The sequence below is a fragment of the Onychomys torridus genome, unplaced genomic scaffold, assembly GCF_903995425.1.
Source record: "Onychomys torridus unplaced genomic scaffold, mOncTor1.1, whole genome shotgun sequence".
Lineage (NCBI taxonomy): Eukaryota > Metazoa > Chordata > Mammalia > Rodentia > Cricetidae > Onychomys > Onychomys torridus.
This window is the reverse complement of record NW_023414046.1, coordinates 2,473,485-2,501,309: the sequence shown is the minus strand read 5'-3', so window position 1 is coordinate 2,501,309 and position 27,825 is coordinate 2,473,485. Positions and strand designations below refer to the sequence as shown.

The following is a 27,825-nucleotide window of genomic DNA, read 5'->3' as shown; positions in this document are numbered from 1 at the left end:
CCTCAGCTCTGGCAAAAAAAAAAAAAAATCCCTTTGGGTTGGGGATTTAGCTCAGTGGTAGAGTGCTTGCTAGCGCAAAGCCCTGGGTTTGATCCTCAGCTCCACATACAAAAAAGGAGTAGTCTTCACAGGCACACAATGACAGAATTCTCCTTGGCATGGAACACTGTCATGAACCAGTGTAGTTACCAAAAGGTCACCAAGCAGAGGGGCCTTGGTCTGTGCAGAATCTGTACGAAGAAGAGCTTTGACCCAAGGATCCTCTGAATTTGCCCTCAGGAGTCTGTCCATTTGATCTGTGCCCACAGATGGTTAGTGACCAGTCCCTAACTAACTAACTTCCCTGATGCCTGTTCTCAGGTTCATCAGCACTGATGCACCAACAACTGATACACGTTATCATAAAATCATCTGTAAGCAAGAGAGCATGGTATCCAAGTTTAAACAAACCACTGTGTTTACATTTCAGCAAATTCCAATAGTAGTATTACCAAAATGTCGGTAAGAATAATATTATATTACTCAAATAAAATTGTCTTCCTCCACTCAAATACAGGACAAATTCACTTACTCACTTGCTTTTCTTCTTTGTAACACGCTTGTTTGTCTAATGTCGATTGTGTCTTAGTGTTTCTATGTGAATCACTGTGCTTTTCAGTTGGAGTAAATACTTCTCCAACTTTCTTGAGTACTGAAAAATGGTGTTCCTGCATACTTTTGGGGATTTCCTAGCTGTGCATATGCATGTACATGTGTCACATTTATAGGTTATGTCTTTAACGTTTCTCACGCTCTTGCTAGGAGTTTTCTGGGTTTTCCTTTCAGGATGAGTTTTCAGATGTAGCTATAATCTTAACACCAGGTAAAAACTTAAAAAAAATTCAGTGCAGTTCTTGGGCTCTCTAACATGGAATTACAAGATATGAAATTCCTAATGTACAAGACATGAGGATTTCACAAAAGTAGTTTCTTTCTGGTATTAATTTTCTCATGATTTGTCCTCATGATTTTTTTGAGGTTGAACAAGTAAAACATTCTTATGAATAATTTTAAAATATTGCTACAGTTGAAGAATTTTTCTTCAGTATAAATTCTTGGGATTTCTATGATTTAATCATTCCTTAAAAGCTCTTACAAGTTTCTTATGTTCATGTTTTTCTCCAGTATGGATCCTGTTGTGCTTTGTAAGAAGAGATCGCTGGGTAAAGGATTTGTCACATTCTCCACATTTGTAAGGTTTCTCTCCAGTGTGGATTCTGGAATGGGTTTTAAGGTTTGACAACCAATAAAAGGACTTGCCACATACTTCACACTTGTAGGGTTTCACCCCAGCATGAATTTTCTGATGAGCCTTAAGACTCGAGCAGTGGGTAAAGGATTTGTCACATTCTCCACATTTGTAAGGTTTCTCTCCAGTGTGGATTCTGGAATGTCTTTTAAGGTTTGACAACCAATGAAAGAACTTACCACATTCGTTGCACTTGTAAGGTTTCTCTCCAGTGTGGACTCTGTAATGTTCCTTAAGTCTTGACAACAAATAAAAGGCTTTTCCACAGTCTTTGCATGAGTAAGGTTTCTCCCCGGTATGAATTTTCTGATGTGTACTAAGAGCTGTGCAGTGGGTAAAGGATTTGTCACATTCCTTACATTTGTAAGGTTTCTCTCCAGTATGGATTCTGTAATGGTTTTTAAGTTTTGACAACTGAGAAAAACACTTACCACATTCCTCACATTTGTAAGGTTTCTCTCCAGTATGGGTTCTACAATGGCTTTTAAGGTGTGACAACACATAAAAACACTTGCTGCACTCCTCACATTTGTAGGGTTTTTCATCAGCATGAATTTTCTGGTGTCTTTTAAGAGCTGTGCAGCGGGTAAAGCATTTGTCACAGTCTACACATTTGCAAGATTTCTCTCCACTATGGGTTCTATAATGGCTTTTAAGTCTTGACAACTGAGAAAATGATTTGTCACATTCCCCACATTTGTAAGGCGTCTCTCCAGTGTGAATCCTGTAGTGGCTTTTAAGGCCTGACAACCAATGAAAGAACTTACCACATTCTTTGCACTTGTAAGGCTTCTCTCTAGTGTGGACTCTGTAATGTTCCTTAAGTGTTGACAACAGATAAAAGGCTTTACCACAGTCTTTGCATTTGTGGGGTTTCTCCCCAGTATGAATTTTCTGATGTGTACTAAGACCCGTGCAGTGGGCAAAGGCTTTGCCACATTCCTTACATTTGTAAGGTTTCTCTCCAGTATGGATCCTGTAATGGCTTTTAAGTCTCGATAATCGAGAAAAACACTTACCACATTCCTCACATTTATAAGGTTTCTCTCCAGTGTGGATTCTGTAATGGCTTTTAAGTCTAGATAACCGAGAAAAGCCCTTATCACATTCATTACATTTGTAAGGTTTCTCTCCAGTGTGGATTCTGCAATGGGTTTTAAGGTGAGACAACCACTTAAAGGACTTACCGCATTCTTTACATTTCCATGGTTTCTCTCCAGTATGAAGTCTCTGATGTGTACTGAGGTTTGAGCAGCTCCTGAACCATTTCCCCCAGTTGTGTGCTTTCTCTCCACTATGAATTCTTTGTTGCACAAGACTGTGTGCAGAGCCCAAAAGTTTATCACTTTCTGTATGCTCGTGCTCTATTCTCAGAGTGTGGATACTCTGAGTTAGACTAATATTGGAACATAAGCTTAAACATTTGTCATACTCTTTATATTTGAAAAGGTCTTCTCCACTTTTATGCCTGTTTAGGTTTGATGATTCAGTAGAGGCATCCCTGTGGTTACCACATGTGTAGTTGATGCAGTTTTCTGCAGCATCACTTGTGTTATAAGGGGTACACTGGGAGGATTCAGGAATCATTTTGCCAGGCTGATTATATTTGGAGGACTTCTCTTGGATATTCACATGCTGATGGACAATGTAGTTAGAGTCTTGATCCAAGACCTTCTCGAATTTACCACACAGGCAATGGTTCTCTGGGAAATGAGCACAATTAGGGATAATGGGGATTGACTCATGAGTTAACAGATTCAATAGCTGATGTCACCTTAAGTTCTGTAAGACAAGTAATCATTATGTAGAACAGGGCTCTTAGTGGAGGGTTTTTTACTTTCACTGTCTTATATGAGTGTTCAGAGGCTCCATTTGGATCTCCATCACACTGTGGGGGCTGATAACAGAACTCTCACTTCTCTTTAAACTGCATCACTTGCAGAAGGTGGGACAAACAGATGATGAAAAAATAAACAACTTTGGGAAAGGAGCTCTCTGAAGGATTATGTTTAAAATATTTTTCTCTTTTTAAATCTCTCCCACCCCACCCCCAAGAAACAGCTGAAGAATAGTTTAATGCAATACTAAAATGAAAATATTCAACTTACTAAGTGTATTGCAATGCATATTTCTGCTGTACATATTCAACTTTCTTTTAAATATTTCATTAAAAACTCAGTAATGGACCTGGAGAGAAGGGTCAGCAATTAAAAGCATTTGTCGTTTTTTTTCAGATGACTTAGGAAAATTACATGAATTTTTTAACCAGAATTTCCCTAATTTCCTATAGCTTCTAGACAGCTCCAGATAATTTATACACCTATAAACCAAGTAAATACAAAAGCAGGAATTCTGCTAAAAACTGTTCTTACCCACAGAGACCAGGTTGCTATAATTCTCCAACATCACATCAATGTACAAAGCCCTCTGAGCAGAGTCCAGGCATTCCCACTCATCCTGGGAGAAGTCCAAAGCCACATCCCCAAAAGTTAGCAGACCCTATAATGGAAATTTAAGAGTTTTATCATGTGCTACTGAGCAGAATGCTTTCCTAGATATAAGATGTATAAGGACCTAGGGATATTTCTGTGATGTAGATGAGGCAGGAAAATTCTTCCTCTTTTTTTTTTTTTAAAGATTTATTTATTTATTATGTATACAGTGTTATGCCTGCATATATACCTGCATGCCAGCAGAAGGCACTAGATCTCATTACAGATGGTTGTGAGCCACAATGTAGTTGCTGGGAATTGAAGAGCAGCCAATGCTCTTAACCTCTGTGCCATCTTTCCAGTCCCTGGAAAATTATTCTTTAAGATGTTTTTTAGAGCGGATATAGACATAGTTTAGCAGTCAAAAATACTGTGCTCTTCCAGATGTCCTGGGGTTGGTTCCCAGGACCAAGATGGCATCGCATAATCACCTGTAGCTCCAGTTTCACATGATCTATTTATTACCTTCTTCTGGCCTCTAAGGGCACCAGGCATGCAAGTAGTACACAGACATACATGTAGGCCAAAACACCCATACATATAAAAATAAAATTTAATTGTATAGTCTAACTCTATGTGCTGTACAGCAGTTTCCTGAGAGTTTGAAACATTCTGCCCTGTAGAAAAACTCATTAAAACAGGAAGTAAATAACTCACAAATGTCACTCAAATGACCACATTTCTTAGGTCCCTCCCTCCCCAAGAGGATATGAACAATAAAGACTGCTGAAAGCCATTCTCTGACTTTGTAAGCCAAGCTGCAAAGGTGAGCACAGGCCCAGGCCCCCACAAGAAGCAGAGACCAGCCTAGCAGTCCCAGCTGAGCTGCCTAGAAAAGGCTCAGAGACCAAATGAGCCAGGAAAGGACACCCTCCAACCTGTTACTCTGCCGGCCAGCAATGCAATGTGCTCCAGGTTTCCAGGATTTGTGAGATGTCAGCCATGCTGAGGGATGGGCTTTGGTGATGCAACTGTCTGAATCATTTCTACTCTTGTAAGTAACCTCAATAAAATTCATTGTTTCACCAAGTTGGTGGTATCCATGTATCATGGGCTCCTTTTCTGGTGTGTAGACGTGTATGTGTGCATGTCCATCTCCCCAGTCTGTCACACAACACTGAAAGCAGGATGACATAATAATCTCAAAAATGATATAACTTTCAGGGAATATAAGATAAAAATGTAAGATTTAGAAGTAGAAATCTACCATTAATGAAATAGGGGTTTCTGTCACATGGGATCACAGTGTCACATCTCAGATGGAAAGGTTGTGATGAGCAAAATTGTGTCTCTAAATGCTACAACTGTTGATCGTGCTATAATATCGACACTAAATCAATCTTGTCTGCAGCTGGGCCTCACCTGACTGTATTTTAACACCCTTAGCTGGGATGCTATGGTTCTGGTTCAGTGCTGCACCCTTTGTATAACAAAGAGGAAGAACAAGGGAGCAGAAATCATGGGTGAATTAGAAGTTAGAGTTTTGTTTTTGTACACAGTGAAGAGTAACAACAGTCAATACTGCCAATATTCCAAATGCTAACACATGAAGTCGTATAGTCTATGAGAATATTTTTGCCTGAATATATTGGCAATCATGAAGTAAACAGAAAAAAATCAGCATTAGCCACAGTTGATAACAGATATAAATTTTTTTTCTAAATGTATGCACAATGCAATACACACAAATAATAATTTCAGAAGTTTAAAGGTTTTTCTGTGAAGTGGAAGGAATGAATTAAATCAAGTGAAAATATATTAACTCTTCATTGCTTTTCAATTACATTATTGCTCATAAAAGAGGTTCAAAAGAAACTTCAAATTTTTTGTTTATGTAATGTATTTGAGCTGTACTGTAAACTATACAGTCAAGTACTACTTATGTTCTTCCTTCATTTTTCAGAAAATACAAGATGCAATGTTATTATATATTGGTTCTGCCATGAATATAAAATAGAAATTTAAACCTGGGGGCAAGAGAGATGGCTTATTGGTTAAGAACACTTGCTATTCTTGCAGAGGAAACTGGTTCAGTTCCCAGCACACACATGGCTGCTTGCTTGCTACAGCCTGACTCTGGTTTCTAGTGATCTGGAGATCTCTTCTTGCCTCTGTGGGGTCGAGGCACATATATGTGCATGCAAACACTCATGTACATAAAACAAAATAAAGGGCTGCAGAGATGGCTCAGAGGTTAAGAGCACTGACTGTTCTTCCAGAGGTCCTGAGTTCAATTCCCAGCATGCACATGGTGGCTCACAACCATCTGTAATGAGATCTGGTGCCCTCTTCTATCTACATAATAAATAAATAAATCTTTAAAAAAAGAAATAAAAACTTAAATAAGTAAAACATTTTCCAAGAAAAAAAAAATGTAAAACTGGGCTGGACGGTGGTGGTAGCACATACCTTTAATCCCAGCACTCTAGAGGCACAGGCAGGTAGATTCTATAAGTTCAAGGCCAGCTTGGTCTACAGAGTGAATTCCAGGACAGCCAGGGCTACACAGTGAAAACATATCCGGAACCCCCCTCCAAAAAAAAAAAAAAAAAAAAAAGTAAATGTGTCCATTACAGCCTTTTTTCATAATCTCCACCTATGAAAAACAGTAGCTTGGCTAAAGAGAAAAAGAAGGTGATGGGAGAGCTTTCCTCCTCCAAAGGGAAAGATCAGAGCAAAGTAATTACGAGTAATCTTCATTTCTGCATGGAATGTGATGGCTTATGTACATTACTCAACATTCTCAAGAAAATTCTTACTGATATATTCCACATGATGTTACATAAAGACTCAAAATCAGGAGGGGCTACACAATGGGTCACTGTCTGAAAAAACAAAAGATAAAAAGACTCATTTCTCTTGTTTGGGAAGTTATTGCTGAGTGCTGGAATCAAGAGAATGATGTGAGCAATAACGAACTTTCCTGAGACAAATAGATGTCAGGTGTTAACAAACACAGCCACATCATCACTATGATATCACATGCCAGAGAGAGACAATAGGCGACAATGCACATCTCCTTACAGAAACATCAATTTCATGGCATGATCAAGGCACACACGCCTGCCGTCTTCATCACTCAATAGAGGGCATTAGGACCCAATGTGGATCCAAACAGCACATCATCTTTGAATTCTTTTCCAAAAAATTATTAGAGATTCTAGTGAGGAAACCTGATATATCCCTCAAATGGAACCTACAAGGCACACGAGGCCTTAATAACTAATATATAAGAACACAAACCCACCCTTTGTAGCAACTGAACAACAACACATTTGTTTGAATATCTGCCACAGTGGAAGCACGGGTCTTGTTTTCACTGTGAATATTTGCCCTCACACAAAGAGTCTGGAGAGGACTGAATGGAGAAAAGGCTGTGGTACACAGTAGACATGTATTTAAAGAGTTCATCTTGACTATCGGAAGAAAAGGGAATTTATAGGAGACAAACACTTCAGATGACACTATCAGAAGCAGAGAATGAAATGCTTGCAATATGTCTTAGGGTTTCTATTGCTGTGAGGAGAAACCATAAGCAAGGCAACACTTATAAAGGAAAACATTTCATTGGGGCTGGCTTACAGTTTCGGAGGTTTAGTCCATTTTTGTAATGGCAGCAAACACAGTGACATGCAGGCACACATGGTGATGGAGAGAAGGAGCTGAGAGTTCTACATCTTGATCCACAGGCAGCAGAATCGAAAGTGACAGTAGGCCTAGCTGAGACCTCGAAGCCCACTGCCATAGTGACACACTTCCTCCAACAAGGTCACACCTACTCCAACGATGCCATACCTTCTAACAGTGACAATCCCTACACGCCAAGCACTCGAAGACATGAGTCACTCAAACACATGAGTCTATGGGGGCCATTCTTATTCAAAATACCATACAAGATTTTAATATGTAACAATTCTCAAAAAAAAAAAGTGAACATGACACTGACCTGGGATGTATTTACAGGAGAAGTGGCCATTTCTTCTTGTTGCTCTGCTCCGAGTTTCTGTTTCAGTAACAATGATTGGGCCCCTTCTTGCCCTTTCATATCAGGTGTCAAAAATGCAAAACAAAAATTAATATTAAACTCTGTTAAGAAGCAATGTCTAACTACATAAAAAGACCCAAATACCAGAATAATACCAGATGTCTGGTCAACAATCCTTGAAGTGAGGAGAGAATGGAAAAATATATTTAAATACCTGAAAGAAAATAACTGTCAGCCATGTTATTGCAGCCAGAAAAACTATCTCTTAAAATTGGCAGGGACGTGTGTTTGAAGGTAGTAGTCATGAGTTAACACATGCCATTTCACTCAAGCATCACTACAGATAATAATTAGAGGCAAAATATACAGAGATCAGTAGAAAAAAATATTCACAAGAACACTGGAAATAAGACATTTCATTTGAGGAATAGATGAATACAAGAGAGCTAGGGAGTAGTTGACTATGTCTATCCAACACACTGAACCAGAAAACTACCAATTCTAACAAAGAAGAAACAGAAATACTATCTACAATCCAACCAGTCACATCAAAAATATCACAGAGAATAGAAATCATATGATAAAAATGTCATTAGAACATGGAAATGTCTCTGACAAAGTTCAACAAAAACTCGTAATAAAACTTCTAATCAAACTAGGGATGGGCAGTATTGAAACACACCTTTAATCCCAACACTCTGGAGGCAGAAACAGGAAGATCTCTGAGAGTTGGAGGCCAGCATCATCTACAGAGTGAGTTCTACATCAACCAAAGTACACAGAGAAATCCTGTCTTGGAATACAAAAAAAAAAAAAAAAAAAAAAAAACTAGGAATAAATGAAACCCAGCTCAACGAGGTACATATGTCAATCCTAGGGTGAGAGGTCTAAATTTCCCCCATTTTACAACCAGATCTAGGTTTCAATTTTTTTTAAGAGCAAACAAATTTCAGCTTCTTAAACAACAGGCTATTAATCAAACACCCCTGACAGAAAGAATGAGAGAGACAGAGAGAGAGAGAGAAAGAGAGACAGAGAGAGAGAGAGAGAGAGAGAGAGAGAGACAGAGAGAGAGAGAGAGAGAGAGACAGAGAGAGAGAGAGAGAGAGAGAGAGAGAGAGAGAGAGAGAGAGAGAGAGAGACAGAGAACACACGTACAAGGCTTGAATGAACCTTGCAGTACTACGGGACAGTGACCCAAAAAAGGATGGTTCTTGCAACCCTCTGAAACAAGCCCAGACTTGACCAAATATGTCAAAGATAAAAAAAACCTAAAACCTCAGCCTATCAAAAATGTGCTAATATAACTGTTGCCTGCTTAACAAATTATATTTGAGATGACCTAAATGGTCCTAAAATTCCCCTAGCTGTGCTTAAAAGGAGCCTGCAGGCTCCCCTCAGGATCATTGCCATTTTGTACAGGTGTTTGACCATGCATGCTGGTAATAAACACTCTTTGTTCTTGCATACTATTTGAGTCTGGGGTCTTCCTTCAGTGATTCTCAGACCCTTACAAGGCCAACATTATAGCAGAAAGAAAAAAATTTGAACAGCATTACTTCAAAAACTGTAACAAGAAGATGCAATGTGCTCTGCACTTTCACGTAATAAAGAATTATAAGAGCAAGCTGAGAAATTTGAAAAAAACAATAAAGAATGAAAAAACAGAAGACAGATAGGAAAGGATGATATGATCACATACACAAAACTTACTACAGATACCATGGGAAACTCTTAGACCCAATAAATGCTTCAAGTAATACTGAAGAATACACAATTAAAATAGAAACGTCACTCCTTTTGCTATGTGCCAATAATGGGATGTTGAGAAACAAAGAGGAAAAGTAACCCATTCATAGTAGCTTTAAAAAGACTTAGGAGGTATCTCAGAGTTGTTTTGATTTGCATTTCTCTGATGATTAAGGATTTGAGCATTTCTTTAAATGTCTTTCAGCCATTTGTGATTTGTGTTTTGTGAATTCTCGGTTTAGCTCTTTAGCCCAGTTTTCAATTGGATTGTTCAGTATTTTGATGTCTAATTTCTTGAGTTTTTTATATACTGTGGAGATCAATCCTCTGTCAGATGTGGGGTTGGTGAAGATCTTTTCCCATTCTGTAGGCTGTATTTTTGGCTTACTGACCGTGTCTTTTGCCCTGCAAAAGCTTCTCAGTTTCAAGAGGTCCCATTTATTAATTGTTGTGCTCAGTGTTTGCGCTGCTGGTGTTATATTTAGGAAGTGATCTCTGGTGCCAGTGCGTTCAAGAGTACTTCCTATTTTCTCTTCTAATAAGTTTAGTGTAACTGGATTTATGTTGAGGTCTTCGATCCACTTGGACTTGAGTTTTGTGCATGGGGACAGATATGGATCTATTTGTAATATTTTACATATTGACATCCAGTTATGCCAGCACCATTTGTTGAAGAGTCTTTCTTTTTTCCATTGTATAGTTTTGGCTTCTTTGTCAAAAATCAGGTGTTCATATGTGTGTGGATTAATGTCAGGGTCTTCAATTCAATTCCATTGGTCTGTATGTTGGTTTTTATACCAGTACCAGGCTGTTTTTATTACTATAGCTCTATAGTAGAGCTTGAGGTCAGGGATCATGATGCCTCCAGAGGTTGCTTTATCATACAGGATTCTTTTAGCTATCCTGGGTCTTTTGTTTTCCCATATGAAGTTGAGTATTTTTCTTTCCAAGTCTGTGAAGAATTGTTGTTGGGATTTTGATGGGGATTGCATTGAATCTGTAGATTGCTTTTGGTAAAATTGGCATTTTTGCTATTTTAATCCTACCTATCCATGAGCAAGGGATATCCTTGCATTTTCTGATATCGTCTTCAATTTCTTTCTTTAGAGATTTAAAGTTCTTATCAAAAAGATCCTTCACTTGTTTAGTTAGTGTTATCCCAAGGTATTTTATATTATTTGTGGCTATTGTAAAGGCTGATCTTTCTCAGCCCCCTTTTCATTTGTATATAGGAGGGCTACTGATTTTTTTGAGTAGATCTTGTATCCTGCCACTTTACTGAAGGAGTTTACCAGCTGTAGGAGTTCCCTGGAAGAATTTTTGGGGTCACTTATGTATACTATCATATCATCTGCAAACAGTGAATGTTTGACTTCTTCCTTTCCAATTTGTATCCCTTTGATCTCTTTTTGTTGTCTTATTGCTCTAGATAGAACTTCTAGTACTATATTGAATAAATATGGGGCGAGTGGACAGCCTTGTCTTGTTCCTGATTTTAGTGGTATCGGTTTGAGTTTCTCTCCGTTTAATTTGATGGTGGCTGTTGGCTTGCTGTAAATTGCCTTTATTATGTTTAGGAATGTTCCTTGTATTCCTGATCTCTCTAAGACCTTTATCATGAAGGGGTGTTGGATTTTGTCAAAGGCTTTTTCAGCATCTAGTGAGATGATCATGTGGTTTTTTTCTTTCAGTTTGTTTATATGGTGTATTACATTGGCAGATTTTCATATGTTGAATCATCCTTGCATCCCTGGGATGAAACCTACTTGGTCATGATGGATAATTTTTTTCATGTATTCTTGGATTCGGTTTGCCAGTATTTTGTTGAGTATTTTTTCATCAATGTTCACAAGGGAGATTGGTCTGTAATTCTCTTTCTTTGTTGCATCTTTGTTTGGTTTGGGTATCAGGGTAATTGTAGCTTCATAAAAAGAGTTTGGTAGTGTTCCTTCTGTTTCTATTGTGAAACAATTTGAAGAGTATTGGTATTAGTTCTTCTTTGAAAGTCTGGTAGAATTCTACACTGAAACCATCTGGTTATATACCCAAGGAATGCTCAACCATACTACAAAGATAGATGCTCAACTATGTTCATAGCAGCATTATTTGTAATAGCCAGAACCTGGAAACAACCTAGATACCTGTCAACTGAAGAATGAATTAAGAAAATGTGGGAATTGGGGATTTAGCACAGTGGTAGAGCGCTTGCTTAGCAAGCGTAAGGCCCTGGGTTCGATCCTCAGCTACACATTAAAAAAAAAAAAAAGAAAATGTGGTACATATACACAATGGAGTACTACTCAGCAGAGAAAAACAATTACAGCATGAAATTTGCAGGCAAATGGATGGAACTAGAAAAAAATCATTCTGAGTGAGGTAACCCAAACCCAGAAGGACAAACAAACATGGTATGTACTCATTCATAAGTGGATTCTAGATATAAAGCAAAGAACAATCAGACTGCAACCCACAGAACCATGGAGGCTATATATATGGCATGGGGGACCCTAGGATGACTGTAGCTTATGATAAGATTTGGTTTTACTCAATTACTGAGCAATCCTCAATGAAACATTATACTATTAAGATAAGAATTTATACTGTATCAAGCTGATAATAGAAAAATAAATAAATTAATTAATTAAAAAAATAAAAAATGGTGGCGTACACCTTTAATCCCAGCACTCTAGAGGCAGAGCCAGGCAGATCTTTGTGAGTTTGAGACCAGCCTGGTCTACAGAGCGAGATCCAGGAAAGGCGCAAAGCTACACAGAGAAACCCTGTCTCGAAAAAACAAAAAACCAAAACCAAAACAAAAAAAACCACTAAAAAATAAATAAAAGAAAAATTTGAACTATTAAACAAACAAACAAACAAATATATTTTGCTAAAGCCAAAAGGGGGAAACTAGGTGCTCATCATTCCTCTCCACATTCTATTCTTTCCCTTGTTTTATATATTTAAATTTTTTTATTGGTGGATTCTGCTGGAGTATACACTGCAGATAAGCACTGGAGGGCTTCTGTTGCAAATCACCCTCTGGAGCGATGGAAGGATCTTTCTACTGACATTTGGAGGGGACCCGATCTGGTGTTGGTGTGGGCCTGGGGTTCTGTCTATGTCTTTCCTCAGGACAATGAGATTCCTCATTGGATTTCTGAGCGCTGTGTGTGCCCTGTGGCTCCAGCTGAAGCCCAACATGGCAGAAACCTATTGGGCCTTCATGAAAAACTCTCCCCTTCCAACACCATTGGGGACTGAGAGCCCAATATGGACAGCTTTGGCAAGCATTAACATAAGCCTAGGAACTGCAGCCATGCAATTGGATTCTCCAGAAGGTAATGTATGGTAACTGCTTTTTCAAGTATGTTTGAGAACATGTCACCCAGACACCTTATAGATTAAGGATAACCCTGAAGGTCACTGACCTCCATTTATTAACAGTAGCATGCCAGCTAAGCATTTTCCTTTTTACAATCCTATTCAAGCTGGAGTAGTACCTACTTCTTAGGAGTGGCTATGTGCAACATTTTCTGGCCTCCTGATATTCATTTAGCCCCCTTTGAAGATACCTTAAAATTTGTGAGCCTGAATGTTGCCATTATGAGACCATTAGTTCTGCTCCTTCTGAGCTGCCTGTTTTTCCTTTATGGCAGAGCTGCCAGCTTAAGTCTGTTGTGCTGGAATCAAGAAAAATGGACCTCGGCGGTTAGTGTTCCTGCAACTACTGTCTCTGGGATTGCCTGAAATGTAGTAATTGGTTACTACAGCTAGCACAGTGGAGACTCTGGCAGCAAAAGTAGCTACCACAGTTAGTTAATCTTTCATTTTATTGGGCATGACAAATTTAAATCAATAGTTATATACATTTCGATTGGCTTAGAAAGTTATAACTTTACAAACTCAAGTTCCATTTGCTCTCGGGATACCATCTTACAAGAACTCCAATTTGCAGTGAGGCTCGTTAAGGGAGGGAATGGCTCAGTTGCCTTTAGCCTACTGCCTATGGGTGGGTTAAGCCTTCTATTGGTCTTTTCTGTGTCGAACACACAAATTGCAAGCCCAGCGCCACTTAGAGATCTTTGGCAACAGTTAACTCTGCAGCTCTTACAAAATTGAGCCTGTATGATAATGAGTATTCAGACACGGGTAATGTCTGGGGGGCACTCACCAACCTAAGACAGAACGCCTGTGTGGCCTGGACAGGTGTCTCCATGGTGGGTAAGGTGACCTACTGATGTCCCATGCAACCTAAGTCAGAAGCTCATTTTTTAGTAAAAGGGGGTACCTGTTGGGCCCTGGCCCCCATTTTGGGTAACTGTTGCATTGCTTTTTAACCTTGACCTTGATATCCTCCCTATACTAACTCCCTGCAAGATTCCACACTCCTGAATGCTTAAGAGAAGTTCCTTGTCTGTGTATCCTGCATATTGGGCATTAACAGCTTAAATGCAAGACTATAAAACACCAGAACCTCCCGGTTCTCCTATTGTGCTGTAAGCCTACATTTAAGACCTCCTCCCTCCTTCAATAAATGGCATTTGGCATTAAAAAAAAATAGACTTAAGAATAGCCAGGTGGTGGTGTCTACCGCCTTTAATTCCAGTACTTTGGAGGCAGAGGCAGGCAGATCTCTGAGTTTGAGACCAGCCTGGTCTACAAAGCAAGTTCCAGGGCCACACAGAGAAACACTGTCTTAAAAAACCAAACCAAACGAACTGTTAGGGACCAAGATTTCAGGAGCCAAACACGAACCATGGAAAGTACTAGCTAAGCCAGAGAACAAGTCATAAGCCCACCACCCTTCCCCAGAGCAGTAACACCTGTTTACTAACCGGAGGCTCCCAAAGATAAGAACATTCCACAGTCAGGTAGCCTAGCAACAGAACAAATGGCCCCTGACCAGTGACCTTAGCAGACATCTTGCAGTTGCACGACCTGCATGTCTGCCCGTTCTGCACCCCTTCCACGTTCCTTCCCCTTCCCTCCTCCCTGCCCCTTCCCCTCTTATACTATATAAGCCATTCGGAGAGAAATAAAGATTGGCGGCTTGATCAGAATTTTGTCTTGCTGTCTGTTTCTTGTGTCCCCTGTCATTCGCTCCCACAGGTGGGTCGCCCCCGTTGAAACCCCGCTGGCCAGGGCAACCAACCAACCAAACAAAGCCCCATGAAAATTTAGGGAACTGAAGAAGAAAATGAACTTCTATGCACATTCATTGTAAAGAATGACATGGTATATAAATAGTTATCTTACTAACAACAGCAGCCTACAGAATCAATGCAATCCCCATATGCAAAATACTGACATTCTTTACAAAAGTAGAAAACACTTTCTAAAAGTTATATGCAAACAGGAAAGTCACAAATATCCAGATCAATCATGGGAATAATCCTGGGGGTATCACAGGACCTGACTTCAAATTATAATTCCAAGCCAAGTGACATAGACAGCACTATGGTGATATTTGTTTTATTTGTGCTGAAATGTGGTGATACTCTATTTGTATGTTAATAAATAAAGTTTGCCTGGAGATCAGAGGTCATAGCCAGCCATAAACAGAAGTCAGGCAGTAACACATGCCCTTAACCCGCTCACAACATGCTATTAATCCCAGTACAAACCATAGAGACCTGGAGGTCTGTATAGACAGGCAGTGCTGAGGAAGTGAGGTAGCTGGGCTAAGAATCAATGAGAAGGCAGAACAGCAAGGCAATGAAGGTACAGGTTAGACAGGAAGAAGCTGGTTTGGTCCTCTTGGGAAGCTATGGCTACATGGTGAGCTAAGATTAGTTGGTGGCTATCACTCTGATCTCCACAGCTTTCACCCCTGCATTTGGCTCTGTGTTTCTCATTTAATAAGACTGTGGAAATTCGTCTATACAGCACCGTTCTGCACGCAAACAAACATGTAAGAATTGAACAGAACAGAGAACTCACAGTAAAGACAGCTAATTTATGTCAAAGAAGTACCCATGAAAAGAGAGAGCCCCCTGAACACACTGTGCTGGCAAAGGTACAAACTATGTGCAGAGGAATGACATTAGACATACGTCTCTCACCCTACATAGAAATCGATTCAAACTAGATCAAAGACCTTGAAATGTTGCAAGTCCTAGAGGAAAACATGACTTAATGCTTAATAATTCAGAGCTAAGCAAACAGTAAGAGAGATTCCAGAAGCACAGAAATTAACCAGTAGGGGGAAAACCAAAACAAAACCGATAACAGGATTTTGTGGAGTAAAAAGCTGCAAGTACAGAAAAAGAAAGCATCAAAAGGGTGCATAGTAACCACAAGAGTGGGATCGGAGGCTTCGCATAGCAGTTCTCAAAGTGTGGGTCACAATCCTCTCGAGAATTGAACAGTGTTTCATAGGGGTTGCCTAAGACCATTAGAAAAACAGGTGTTTGTGATTCATAACAGCAGCAAAATATTAGTTATGAAGTAGCTATGAAATAATTTGATGGTTGGTGGTCATCACAACATGAGGAACTGTATTAAAGAGTTGCAGCATCAGGAAGGTTGAGAACCATGGCCTTAGTGGGTTCTATATGGGAGCAATATATAGAATATTACATAAATAGAAACACCTGGAGCCTAAGCCACCTAATATAAAAACGGTTTAACAACAACAACAACAACAAAAAAAAAATTAAAGAGAGATCACTCAGTAGTTAAAGAGCACTGGCTGGTCTTCCAGTGCATTTCCCAGCACCCACCATACAGCTCATCGGCATCAGTTACTCCAATTCCAGGGAATCCAACAATCTCTTCTGGCCTGTGTGGGCACCAGGCACACGAAAGGTACAGACATGCATGCAGGCAAAATACTCATACATATAAAATAAGCTGTTGTGTGATATATTTGATTGTGTTCTGACAAATAAAGCTTGCCTGGAGATCAGAGGGCGGAGCTAGCCACTAATACCATGGAAGCTGGGTAGTGTTGGCACACACCTTTAATCCCGGGACTTGGGAGATGGAGACAGGAATATGGGGTGGGTGGAAACAGATTCTGGCCCTTCTGGTCTGAGGACCCAGAGGTTGGAAATCACTGGCGGCTGCTCCTCTATTTCTCTGGTCTTTCATATTGTTACCCCGATATCTGACTCCTAGTTATTACTGATAAGATTAATTTAGACCCAAGCATCGATAAACTATTAACTTCTTTTAAAAAATGAAAACAAAAATCAAAGAGGGGATGAAGAGATGGTTCTGTGGCTAAGAGCGCATCTCTTTCAGAGGATCTGGGTTCAGCTCCCAAGACTCACATGGTGGCATATTACCAGGATAACTGCAGTTCCAGGGGATCTGATGCTTCTTTTGACTACACATGTATAGTGCACACACACGTGTATAGAATAAAGTAAATAAATGTTTATTTAATCCCATCACTTAAGAGGCAGAGGCAGGAGGATCTCTGTGAGGTTGATGCCAGCTTGGTCTACAAAGCAAGTTCCAGGGCCACACAGAGAAACCTTGTCTCAAAAAACCAAAAAAAATAAAAATAAATTAAAGGAACAGTCATCAAAAGGAAAATCACAAAAAGCCAATGTACTCATTTTTAATTTTTTAAACAATTATTTATAAGCTGGGCAGGGTGGCCTCTTCTATGGTCCTAGAGGCAGAGGCAGGCAGAACTATGTTAGAGGCCACCCTGGTCTACAAAGTGAGTTCCAGGACAGCCAAAGCTGTTGAACAGAGAAACCCTGTCTCAGACAACAACAGAATTATTTATTTCTATTTTATGTGTATGAATGTTTGCCCTGCATGTGTGAATATGTATTATGTGAGTGTTGGTACCCTTGGAGAACAGAGTACATTTGATACACTGGAACTGGAAACATAGACAGTTATGAGCTACCACGTAGGTTTTGGGAAACAAATCCAGGTCCTTTAGAAGAGTAACACGTGTTTTTTTGTTATTTGTTTGTTTGTACCTTTTGTTGAAATTGATTTTTTCCCTCCCATAATATATCCTGATTTCGTTTTCTCCTCCATCTACTCCTCCAGTTTCTCCCCACTTCCCTCCCTTCTGGATCTATCCCCTTTCTGTCTCTGATCAGAAAACAAACAGGCTTCTGATATATATATATATATCAATATCATACTGAGATAAAACAAAAACTAACACACCAGAATTGGATAAAACAAATTGAAGGAAAGGAAGCCAAGAGAAGGCATAAGAGGCAGAGAGAGACCTGTTAGTTCACACACTCAGTGATCTCATAAAACCACTAAACTGGAAGCCATTTTATATATATATATACATACATACAAAGGACCTGTAGGGTAAAAAGAGAGAAATAAAAATAAAAAAATAAAAAGTAAAAAGGAAAATCCCTGACACAACCTTGTGAGAAAAGGAGGACACTCCAAAGATGCCAATGAGTTCATTTTCTGTTGGCCATCTACTGCTGGGCATATATAGAAGACTGTTCTTAGCTGTTAACTTAACCATCTCTTCTGCCACCCATTTTGTTTTTTTTAAGTGTTTATGACCCTTAGCCATGATGTAATTACAAACTCAAAACCAACTGATACTTCTTCTCACCCTATTCAGAATGATTAAGGTAGAGGAGTTATGGGGTACGCATTTACTCCCATTACTCCAGGTTAAAAGGCAGGTGGATTTCTATGACTCAATGCCAGCCTGGTCTACACAGTGAGTTCCAGGCCAGCCAGAACTACACAGTGAGACTATCAAAAATAAATAAATAAATAAAGGAAGGAAGGAAGGAAGGAAGAAAAAGAAATGGCAACAAAACCTTGCTGTTAGATATCGTTCTATATGCTGTGAATATGTGTTTCTCTGATTGATAACTAAAACACTAATTGGCCCATAGCCAGACAGGAATTATAGGTGGGGTAAGTCGTCGAGGAGAAATCTAGGAAGAGGAAGGCTGAGTCAGGAGTTGCCAGCCAGACACAGAGGAAGCAAGATGTGAAGGCAGAACTGAGAAAAGGTACCAAGTCACACGGCTAAACATAGATAAGAATTATGGGTTAATTTAAGTGTAAGAGGTAGTCAGTAGTTAGCCTGAGCTAATGGCCGAACAGTTATAATTAATATAAGCCTCTGTGTGCTTACTTGGGGGATGCAAGTAGGAGAGATTTGTCCTGACCTCCAGCTGGCCAGGTCACAGGAAAACTTCCAACTACATTTGGTGTACTAATGCTGCACTATCGAATCTCCGTAAGGCCAAAAAGAGTTTAAAAAGGGCTTCTAAACACACAAAAACGGAGCCCAAAACAGCTTTCTACTTCATGTCTCATGCAGATATAGAGATGACAAGGTGTAGAGACTCTGTAGCCTACAGACTTAAGCTACAGTATGGCAGGTTCACGGTGTATGGGCTTGAGTGCAGCATGGTGGATTCCACCACTGTACACAGTGGCATGCAGCATGGTGGATTCCACCACTGTACACAGTGGCATCTGCAAGCTGTGCAACATGGTGCATGGTAGATACAGCTTTTGCTTAAAAAAAAAAAAAAAAAAGGAAAGAAAGAAAAGGTTTTCAGGCTACACACTGCTGGATGGAAGCATAGATCCACTGCTTCAGAGAGTCAGCAGTGAGCATGGTTGCCCCAGAGCTGGCGGTAAACATAGTTCCACCATGTTGGGCAGGTGAGGTGGGCGCAGCCAGCATGCCATTTCAGTCCTAGTCATGTTGCAGTTTAAAGCAATAGATTCACAATAAGACAGATTCAGATGGGATAAGCCCTAAACAGTTTACAGGCTTGGAAGAGAGTGGAAAATGAATATAGACAGTTATATAAAGAAGTAGATAGTCTTTAAAGAGAAAGTAAAAGTAATATAAAAAATAAGCCATGTAAAGATGGAAATCACACAGAGAGTCTGGATTATATTATCTTTGGGATTGTTAACTTCAAAGAGATTTGATTGTAAAAGCTGCTGAGTTAAATACACACACACACACACACACACACACACACACACACACTAAAGGTATCTTGACTTCAAAACTTATGTCTAAGGATACGTTGCTTTGGAAGAGGTTCTGCTTTTGTTTCCACAGAAGATGAGAACCTGTGGATTGCTTCCAGGCTCATATAGTTTGGTCAAGGAAGACCCCCAGAGAGGTCTCCAGATGTTCCAACATCTAGATGAGCTCCAAGGCAACTGGAGTGTTCTGCCTACATGCATGCTTGCAGGTCAGAAGAGGGCACCAGATCTCATTATGGATGGTTGTGAGCCACCATGTGGTTGCTGGAAATTGAACTCAGGACCTCTGGAAGAACAGCCAGTGCTCTTAACTGCTGAGCTTCTCTCCAGCCCCCTAGATATGAAACTTTAGACTCACAAATATAGGATAGAATATTTTCTTTAATTTTGCCAAACACAAATAGACTAGATATTGGAACTGTAATTCTTGCTTGATAACTGTTTTGTTATAAGTAACTTTACTATGTTAAAGTTAAAATCTTCCTTTTTGATTAGACAGAAAAGAGGAGGTGCTGTGGGATGTCGTTCTGTATGCTGTGAATATGTGTTTCTTTGATTGATTGATAACTAAAACACTGATTGGCCTATAGCCAGACAGGAAGTATAGGCAAGGCAAGCAGACAAGGAGAATTCTGGGAAGAGGAAGGCTGTGTGCTTACTAGGGGACACGAGTGGGAGAGAGTTGTCCTGACTGCCGCCTGGCCAGGACACAGGAAAACTTCCAACTACAAAACCTAGTTGAGGAAATGGAAAAGTGGAATCCCTACTTACCCTTGGACTTTCCATTATCGGATAAGCTAGACCACAGCCTGTAACCTGCTCTAATAAAATCCCTTTCTCTATCTCTATCTCTATATCCGTATCTATATAGATTCATTCTATCAGTTCTATTCCTCTAGAAATACTCAATTACATGGGATGTGGCCCCTCTACAGGTGGTTCCATGTGGTCAGTGGAAGTCAGAGCAGCAACATGGAATTTGATAGCAGTGAAGAGATGAAGGTGAAATGCAGCAACATGAAAAGCCCCAGTGAGGAGCACCACGTGCAGCCAACTCTCCTCACAGAGCACCATACACGACCTTTAGGACCTTGAAGACTAAATGCAAACCACAGCACTGGAGTGTGGCAGTGAGAACGTCACTTGAGGTGTTTGGTTTCAGCGCATTTTACATACGAATAGCAGGGAAGTGTATGCTGGGTGTGACTTAGGACACAATTAACACACAGTCCTTAATCCAACTTATTTTACTATTCCAGATGCCAAGTCCCATTTGATAGCCATAAACTACTCAAGAGCGGGAACATGTCCTTTCCACATCATATCTACTTATCAGTGAGGAGGGTTTGAGATCATCTGCCTATAGTTACAAGAAAACAGTGTCAGGGTGAATGCCAGCTCATGAAATACAGTGACACAGAAGTAGGGTGACAAAGACACACTGAGGAATTTTGGCAACAATAGGCACTGGTTGTCAAAGACATTTGTCCATAATTATGTGCCTGAGGGCTTATAAGCAAAAGAACAAGTCAATCTGAAATAGGATGCAGAAAGGTATTAGAAAGGCTGTGTATAAACTAATGTAATAGAGACTCAACGAACAATACCAGGAGTCAATGCATCACACTTGTTTTTGTGATGAAATAAAAGGACTGACAAAGAATTCCTTATCTAATCTGAAACTAAGAGTAAATCCCTAAGTAATAGAATTAGAGCTGAAAGGGGGCAAAGCAATAGATATCCATGATGTCTGTGTTATTGTCTACAGTACTGTAGAAAGTCATCCCAAATAAACTGGAAATGAAGAAGAAAAAGATGAGTGCCTAGAAACAACCTTGTCTGTTATAAAACTAGAAAAGATCTGACACAAATACTGGGATTTAAGCACTAATGATTTCTTCTAAAATATTCCAGGACTAGCCAGGTGGTGGTGCTTTATATCCCAGCATGCAAGAGGCAGCGGCAGATGGATCTCTGCAGATTTGAGGCCAGTCTGGTCAACAAGAGTGAGTTCCAGAACAGACAGGGCTCCATAGTGAAACCCTGTCTTGAAAAAGAAAAGAAAAAATTCCAGGACCGGACATATTCAGCAATAAGTTCTCCACAGGAACAACATATCATACAAGGACAAGCGAATACCCGCAAAGCAGAAGCACTGACCAGTTATCTGCATAGAAATAGACACTGAGACTCTCTCTGAACTATACAGAAATGGAGTTCAGGTTGGTTTCATGCCAGGGATGCAACTGTTTCAGAAACACATACAAAACAATCAATGTAAAATAGCAAATAGCTACACTCAATGAAAGAAAAAATATATGATCATGTCAATAGAGCTATAAAAGGCCTGTGACAAAATAATCACATTTGCTCAGTATAAAAGCTCCAAAGACACATACCTCAATGCCATAAACACTAGAAGCCACAAATCTATATTTAACATTACACTCAAAGAGGAAAACTGCAATCATCCTACTCATAAACAGAGACAAAGGTGTCCACTCCTTCCACACCAACTCATCAACAGTGTATCAACTGTTATCCAGACCATGAAGGAGAGAAAAAAACTTACAGGGGTCCATATAGGAAAGTCAAGGGGCTGGAGAGACGGCTGAGCAGTTAAGAGCACTGACTAGCCGGGCGGTGGTGGCGCACACCTGTAATCCCAGCACTCGAGAGGCAGAAGCAGGTGGATCTCTGTGAGTTCAAGGCCAGCCTGGTCTGCAGAGCTAGTCCAGGACAGGTTCCAAAGCTACAGAGAAACCCTGTCTCGAAAGACAAAACAAACAAACAAACAAAAAACAAAAAAAGCACTAACTGCTCTTCCAGAGGGCCAAGGTTCAATTCCCAGTATCCACATGGCAGCTCTCAACTGTCTGTGACTCCAGTTCCAGGGGATCTGACACCCTCACACAGACATACATGCAGGCAACAATTAAATATCAAAATTAATCATTATAAAAATCTGCAAAAAAAATATAGGTGAATAAAATATACCAATGCCTATTTGGAGGCAGAATTTTAATCTTCTATACAGCCATCCAATGAGAGACGCTTGTGTAGATTACAGAGAGTGAACCACCAACCAGAGAGTTTACATAGGACTGACCTAGGCCCTCTAAACAATGTTATAGCTGTGTAGCAGGGCCATCTCTGGTTCTGTTGCCTGCTGTAAAGACCCATTCCTCCTACTGGGTTGCTTTATCTAGCCTTAATAGGAGAGGAAGTATCTAGTCTCACTGCAACTTGATATACCTATAACATGGCTGGCTGATATATATGGGAGGCCCACCCTTTTCTGCAGAGAAAGGAGGAGAAATGGACTGGGGGAGAGCGGAAGAGAGAAGGCTGTGGGGAAGGACTGGGAGAAGAGGAGGGAAGGAGGGGAAACTGACTGTGTCTGGGATAGAAAAAAATTAGTTAAAAAAATAGTAAAAAGAAAAGAAAAGCTTTGTACTGTTATTACTGCTATTTACATAGTTAAAACTAAAGAGAAAATTAAAAAACAAAACAAAACAACACCTTTTTGTAGACACGTTTCTCAATGGTCTTATTAAATAAAAAACACGGTGCTGTGGATATCGCTCTGTGTAAATAAAGTTCTGATTGGCCAGTGGCCAGGCAGGAAGTATAGGCAGGACAAGAGAGAAGAGAATTCTGGGAAGTAGAAGGCTGGGAGGAGACACTGTCAGCCGCCGCCAGGAGAAGCAACGTGTAAAGACACTGGTAAGCCACAAGCCACGTGGCAAGGAATAGATTAACAGAAATGGGTTAATTTAAGATAGAAGAAGCAGATAACAAGAAGCCTGCCACGGCCATACAGTTTCTAAACAATGTAAGTTTCTGTGTGCTTTCTTGGTTGGGTCTGAGCGACTGTGGGCCTGGCGGGTAAGAGAGATTTGTCCTGACTGGGCCAGGCAGGAAAACTCTAACTACAACACGGAACCAAATATAGGGGTGAAAGCCTTAGAGAGATCAGGGAAATAGGGAAAGCAACCAGCCAACCTTACCTCACCAACTCTGCAGCTTCCAAATGCAAGTTACTTCCTGTCTACTATGTGTATATGACTTTCTGTTCTGCCATCTGATTTGCTCTCTGTCTAGCTACATCACTTCCTCTTCCTGAACAGCTCTGTCGTTTTCTGTCTGTCTGTACGGATCTGCAGACCTCCGTGGTTAACTAGTTTTGGAATTTAAGGTGTGTGCTGTCACACCTGGCTCTGTTTCCAGTGTGGCCTTGAACACAGATCCTGCCTGCCAAGAGATAGGATTAAAGGCGTGTGCAATGCATGACTTGTTTGTTTATTTATAATGGCTGTTCCCATTCCTCTGATCTCCAGGCAAGCTTTATTTATTGAAGCACAAATAGAATATCACCACATTTCAGCACAAATAAAATATCACCACACCTTCACCTTTTTTTTTTCATTTTTTGAGACAGGATTTCTCTGTGTAACAATCCTGGCTATCTTGGAACCCTCTTTGTAGACTAGGCTGGCCTTGAACTCACAGAGATCCACCTGCTTCTGTCTCTTGAGTGATGGGATCAAGGGCATGGGCCACTACACCTGGCTTAAAAATTTATTTTTCTAATGGGCAATAAGCAAAAACCAACCAACCAAAAAACCTAAACAAGCAAAATAAAGACCTCTAAAGTGAACTCTTTAATTTGTTGAAGGAACTGAATAAAATACTGGAAGATGGAAAGAATTTCTATGCATATCAAATGGGACATAGTACTGTGAAAATGACAATACCAATGAAAGAGATTGGTATGATTAATTCAAACTTCATGACAATGAAACTCCCCATGATATACTTCACACATGCAGACAGTACAGAGAATCCTACAAATTTCCAGGGAAGCACAGAGATCCTGAGAGCAGAGAGCAGCCCACAGGACAGAGCTTTTGCTGTCCTAGCTTTGATTCTAGATGAGACTGGAGAGCCAAATGACCAAGAGCACCATGGGCATGGAAGAAGAATAGACAAATACAGCAGCAGATAAAGAACCAGACTAACAACAACGACCATGCCAATGTCAACAAAATACCACACACGTGTTACACAATAGGCAGCCTCGTCAACCAATGGTGTTGGGAAAAGTATCTATCCAACACAGAAAATATGAACCTGGGTCCCATTCTCTGCCACTGTACAATGAATCACAGACCTTCACGGATGATCTGGAACAGTGAAACCTGCAGAGTAACTGAAAGTGGAAATACGCCATATGTGGACGTTGGGAATTTGTCCCTGAACAGAACTACACATCACCAGGACACAAAAGCACTATCTGACAAACAGGACTGTACTCAGTACGGATGCATATCACAAAAAGTTTCCAAATACAAGAATCAATCAACACGGCATAGGGTAGAAATAGACAGTGATGTGGCGAAGCTTCAACATCCACTATCCAGTAATGCCTAGCAGGTATCCAGAAAATCAATCACACAGCAGTAGGAGATTCCCAGGCAGAGTTCTTTAACTTGAAGAAATACTCTCCAGTGTGCTCATTAACTAGAAATACCAAAATTAAAAAATAAGTAAGTGTCAATATTTTAAAAACACTCTTCTCTAAGAACCTGGAACACAGACACCAACGGCAGGTAGAAAACAAAATACATGAAAGAACAAGTGAATAATGACTCATTGGTAGCATGTGCTCTTTCAAACATGGAAAGACAATGTAAAGAAGGTCTGTGCACTATAAAGATTCTAGCCGGGCGGTGATGGCGCACGCCTTTAATCCCAGCACTCCGGAGGCAGAGCCAGGAGGATCTCTGTGAGTTCGAGGCCAGCCTGGTCTCCAAAGCGAGTTCCAGGAAAGGTGCAAAGCTACACAGAGAAACCCTGTCTCGAAAAACAAAAACAACAACAACAAAAAGATTCTAAGAAACAGAGAAAATGATCCTAAAATGCACAAACTTGTGAGAAAGCAAAGACTTTAAAAATTCTGAGAGAAGGATCAAACCTAGAGGTGATTTCAAAATATATAAAAATTATAGTGATGCAAACTGTTGAGTACCATCATAAAGACTGACAGCAGGGGACAGCAATGGGAAGACAATGTAGATGGAGGTTAATACACTAGAGAGATACTAAGCAATTCTTGTCAAATCCCTCCTGACATTATATTAGAAACAGGAGTAATTAACCCTTCAAAATACAGAACTGAAGAAAATGCAAAAAAGCTTCAAAACTTTGAAGCAGGAAAAACCTAAAGGCATTGAGTGTCCTAATCAAGCACTACATTACAATTATAGAAATAAAAACCATTTAATATTGACATGGAGACACAATCAGCAATGTGACTCACATGCAAAGTCAAATAAAATTATAGTTATTCCTAGTACTAATCTTACATAGAGAAGCTTCTAAAATCTACAATAGGAATATACTGAGCTCTTCATCAGTAGAAGTCTACAGAATCATGTCTGGTGACACAGACTCTATTGTCACTTGAACCCCTAGGCAATCCCTCCACCATACCTGGATCTTTTGCTACTGTTTCCTCTCTTTCCACCTTCCAGGGCTCTCTGTTCTCCTCCACGGGTGAGCAGGTCTGGCAGAGCAGAGTGAGACCTGCATGTGAGAAAGACATTCTTCAGTAAGCACCAGGATTTCGAACACAGTACTATGCTCGTCAGAAATAGAGAAAGTGACTTAGAGGGTTCTACAAATGATTCCCCATACAGGGTTAGCATACTGAAAATATTTAGGGAGCATTTTGAGTTTCCATAACTTGAACCCCACTTCTAACTATAGCTCAATCAAAACTCAAGGGCAGAAATGGAGCTGTATTATTGGTATGACATTATACTCTAGCGAGTGTCTGATTTTATCATAGAAGAAGCCTTACATCTCTCAAAAGGACAAACATGTAAAACAGATGAAACTTCAAGAAACTGTCTTTTCCTCTGAGGATTTCACTTTACTCTGTGAGGTGTGAGACTCAAACACACAGCTCACACACATGCAGAGTAGTTTTCTCAGGAACCCTGAGGAGGAGCAAGGGAGACTGCAAGAAAATTATTCTCATCCTCAGAATCCAGACTGCTGCAGTTCTGCAGTATTCAAATATCAGTACAACCCTATGAGCAGGTCTAGGCATTTCCCCTTCTTCCTGATAGAAGTCCACAGTTCTATCACTGCATGTAAACAACCCTCAAATAAAAGGTAACAGGTTGGCCATTTGGCAATGCGCAGAGTGCTTTTCTTGCACCAGAAAAGAAAGATGCTTTCTCAATTTGTCCTAATATATATTGTTTTCTAACTGTGAAAACAATGTGGCCTGATATCCTCACACTCAGCATGCCTATCATAACATTGCTGGACGCTGAGGTGTGCTGTAAAACGTCTACATAAGAACACACATTTGTTATATTTATGTTGGAGTGTATGTATTTCAAGTGGAAAATTAGTGAGTAAAAAGTTTAGTTAATGAACGGTAAGGTTTATGGCCATAACCGTGTAGCTTGGTTTTTATATATATATATATCTATATCCGTACATACATACATACAAACATACATACATACAAACACACACACACACACACACACACACACACACACACACACACGCACGCACGCACGCACCTGAATCAAAATCTGCAGTTATTCCTTACGGGGCTGATAGTTAAGCTCTCTGGGACCATGTCTCCAAGTCAAATGCCACTCTCTTGAAAAGGGAAGAGGTTGGTCAGGGGGGTTAGGAAGTATTTGAATAAATACCAACTGTTTTGGTTTTTTGCGCAACAGCAAAAAGAACCACGTTTGCAAACATCAAAACATACATTCAATTAGTCTATGTGATAGATTCTATGAGAATATTTTGGAAATCGCAGATAAATGATAAAATCAGCTTTTGCCCCATTTCATACGATCTCAAAACTTATCTTCAAGGTTAATACCCCTGCAACAGAATTGTGAAAGCGGTGTCCCTATGAGCATCAGAAAAGCTGATCACATCCATGGTACAGTTCCTACCTGCTTCCCGCAGCTCCTCTGACCTGGGAGGTTCCAGGGCCGCCGGGCTGCGGTTCCCGCCACTGCGCTGTGACTGTGACTTTCCCAGGCCGCCCGCGCGGAGACTGCGGCTCCGGGGAGTTTTCGTGTCCCGCGAGATTCCGGCGGGTGTCCGTCACCACTAGCTGCACACAACGCTACCCACGAAGTCCCTTTGAGAATGGAGGGTTTTCCGGCCCCTCCCGCCCATCATAGACAGTTTCCGGTTACGTGGGTCCTCTGGCCCGGCCCACCCGTTCACGCTCTCGGTCAAATTGAGTTTCCCAGGCTTTCCCAGCCTGCTTTCTTTTCCCCGTCACTCCTGTG

At 40.3% G+C, this 27,825-nt stretch overlaps 1 protein-coding gene across 1 annotated transcript; it reads right to left on the bottom strand.

The window, feature by feature from the left end:
• Positions 1-71: 71 nt before the first annotated feature.
• LOC118576683 (zinc finger protein 345-like) lies at positions 72-27,508 on the bottom strand. The gene is made up of 5 exons (XM_036176894.1): positions 27,481-27,508; positions 25,982-26,074; positions 7,727-7,818; positions 3,661-3,787; positions 72-2,991 (listed from the first exon to the last, which is right to left on the bottom strand). The coding sequence occupies exons 3-5, from the start codon at positions 7,754-7,756 to the stop codon at positions 1,115-1,117; spliced, it is 2,034 nt and encodes a 677-aa protein (XP_036032787.1). The 5' UTR covers positions 7,757-7,818; positions 25,982-26,074; positions 27,481-27,508; the 3' UTR covers positions 72-1,114.
• Between the last annotated feature and the right edge of the window lie 317 nt (positions 27,509-27,825).

What these genes read in the sequence shown, in the direction of transcription:
- LOC118576683 (XM_036176894.1), bottom strand. Translation starts at nt 7,756, where the DNA reads ATGGCCACTTCTCCTGTAAATACATCCCAG. An exon ending in CTCCTGTAAATACATCCCAG is followed by an intron (nt 3,788 to 7,726) that starts GTCAGTGTCATG and finishes TTTCCATTATAG; the next exon opens with GGTCTGCTAACTTTTGGGGA. An exon ending in TAGCAACCTGGTCTCTGTGG is followed by an intron (nt 2,992 to 3,660) that starts GTAAGAACAGTT and finishes CTCATTTCCCAG; the next exon opens with AGAACCATTGCCTGTGTGGT.